General features: G+C 43.9%; 1 protein-coding gene across 1 annotated transcript; it reads right to left on the bottom strand.

Moving 5' to 3' along the window:
• On the bottom strand, positions 1 to 939 carry LOC125124260 (olfactory receptor 7G2-like). The gene has a single exon (XM_047774406.1). It carries the CDS (start codon positions 937 to 939, stop codon positions 1 to 3), a length of 939 nt encoding a protein of 312 aa, XP_047630362.1.
• Between the last annotated feature and the right edge of the window lie 452 nt (positions 940 to 1391).

Genomic DNA, 1391 nt, shown 5'->3' with positions numbered 1-1391 from the left:
TCACAAAAAGGAAGTTATCCCATTTATGAGTTTTCTCAAGGCTCCCTTCATGTCACTATTTCTCAAGCTGTAGATAAAAGGGTTCATCATTTGGGGAACCACAATGTACATAACTGAAGCCACTGAAGTCTTCCTGGGAGAGGTGGTAACCTCAGAACTAATGTACACCCCAAAAACTGTCCCATAGAACAAGGACACAACTGACAAGTGAGACCCACAGGTGGAAAAAGCTTTAAGCTTTGCCCTTGCTGATGGCATTCTCAAAACAGAGGAGACAATCCGAATATAAGAGAAAATGATCCCAGGGAGAGAAATAGCACCAAATACACCAATCGCTAAATATATCAGGATGTTGTTGATGAGGGTATCAGAACAAGCCAGCTTGATGACTTGAGCAAGTTCACAGAAGAAGTGGGGGATTTCCAGATTCTTGCAGAAGGACAAGCGCAACATTGTCAGACTAAGGATCAGGCCAACCATAGTGCTAATGAGCAGTGAGAGCAAAATCAGCAGAACACAGAGCTGGGGGTTCACGATGACCATGTACCTGAGGGGGTGACAAATGGCCACATAGCGGTCATAGGCCATGGCTGCAAGGATGAAATTTTCCAAACCACCAAAAATCAGGACAAAGCCAATCTGGGTCAGACAGCCTGTATAAGTGATACGTTGTATCTGTGCCTGGATATTTACCAGCATTTTTGGGATGGTGGTTGTGCTTATACAAATGTCAATAAAGGAGAGACTGGAGAGAAAGAAGTACATGGGGGTGTGGAGGTGGGAGTCAGAGTTGACAGCCAGGATGATGAGCAGGTTTCCCAGGACAGTGACCAGGTATATGGACAGGAAGAGGAAGAATAAGAAGGGCTGCAGTTCTGGATCCTCTGTCAATCCCAGGAGAAGGAATTTGGAAACATCTGTTTGATTTCTGGAATTCATGTTGCTGATGAATCTGATGGAAAAATGGAGTGAAATGAGAATAAAATGAATTGTCTCCTGGAGTTCTTGCTGTGGTGTAGTGGGTTATGAATCCAACTGCATTGGCTTGGGTCACTGTGGGGGCACAGGTTCAATCCTTGACCTGGCAGGTTAAATGATCTGGTGTTGCCGCAGCTACAGGGTAGGTCACAGCTATGCTCAAATTCAGTCCCTAGCCGGGGGAACTTCCATATGTTGTGGGTGTAGCCATAGAAAAAAAATTTATTGTCCCCAGATGAGAAGCACCACCATCAACTGGGAACTTTGTTAGAAATGCAAATTCTTGGCATCACTCCAGATGTACTGCTGATAAACACTGGGGGTAAGGGCTACTAATCTAAGTTTTAATAAACCCTCAATATGAATTTGATAACATGCCATAGTTTTAAAACAAAAGGTGCTTAAATTGGAGT

This window comes from Phacochoerus africanus, chromosome 4 (genome assembly GCF_016906955.1).
Source record: "Phacochoerus africanus isolate WHEZ1 chromosome 4, ROS_Pafr_v1, whole genome shotgun sequence".
NCBI lineage: Eukaryota > Metazoa > Chordata > Mammalia > Artiodactyla > Suidae > Phacochoerus > Phacochoerus africanus.
Note: the sequence above shows the minus strand (reverse complement) of the source record. Positions and strands in the feature narration are given on the sequence as shown.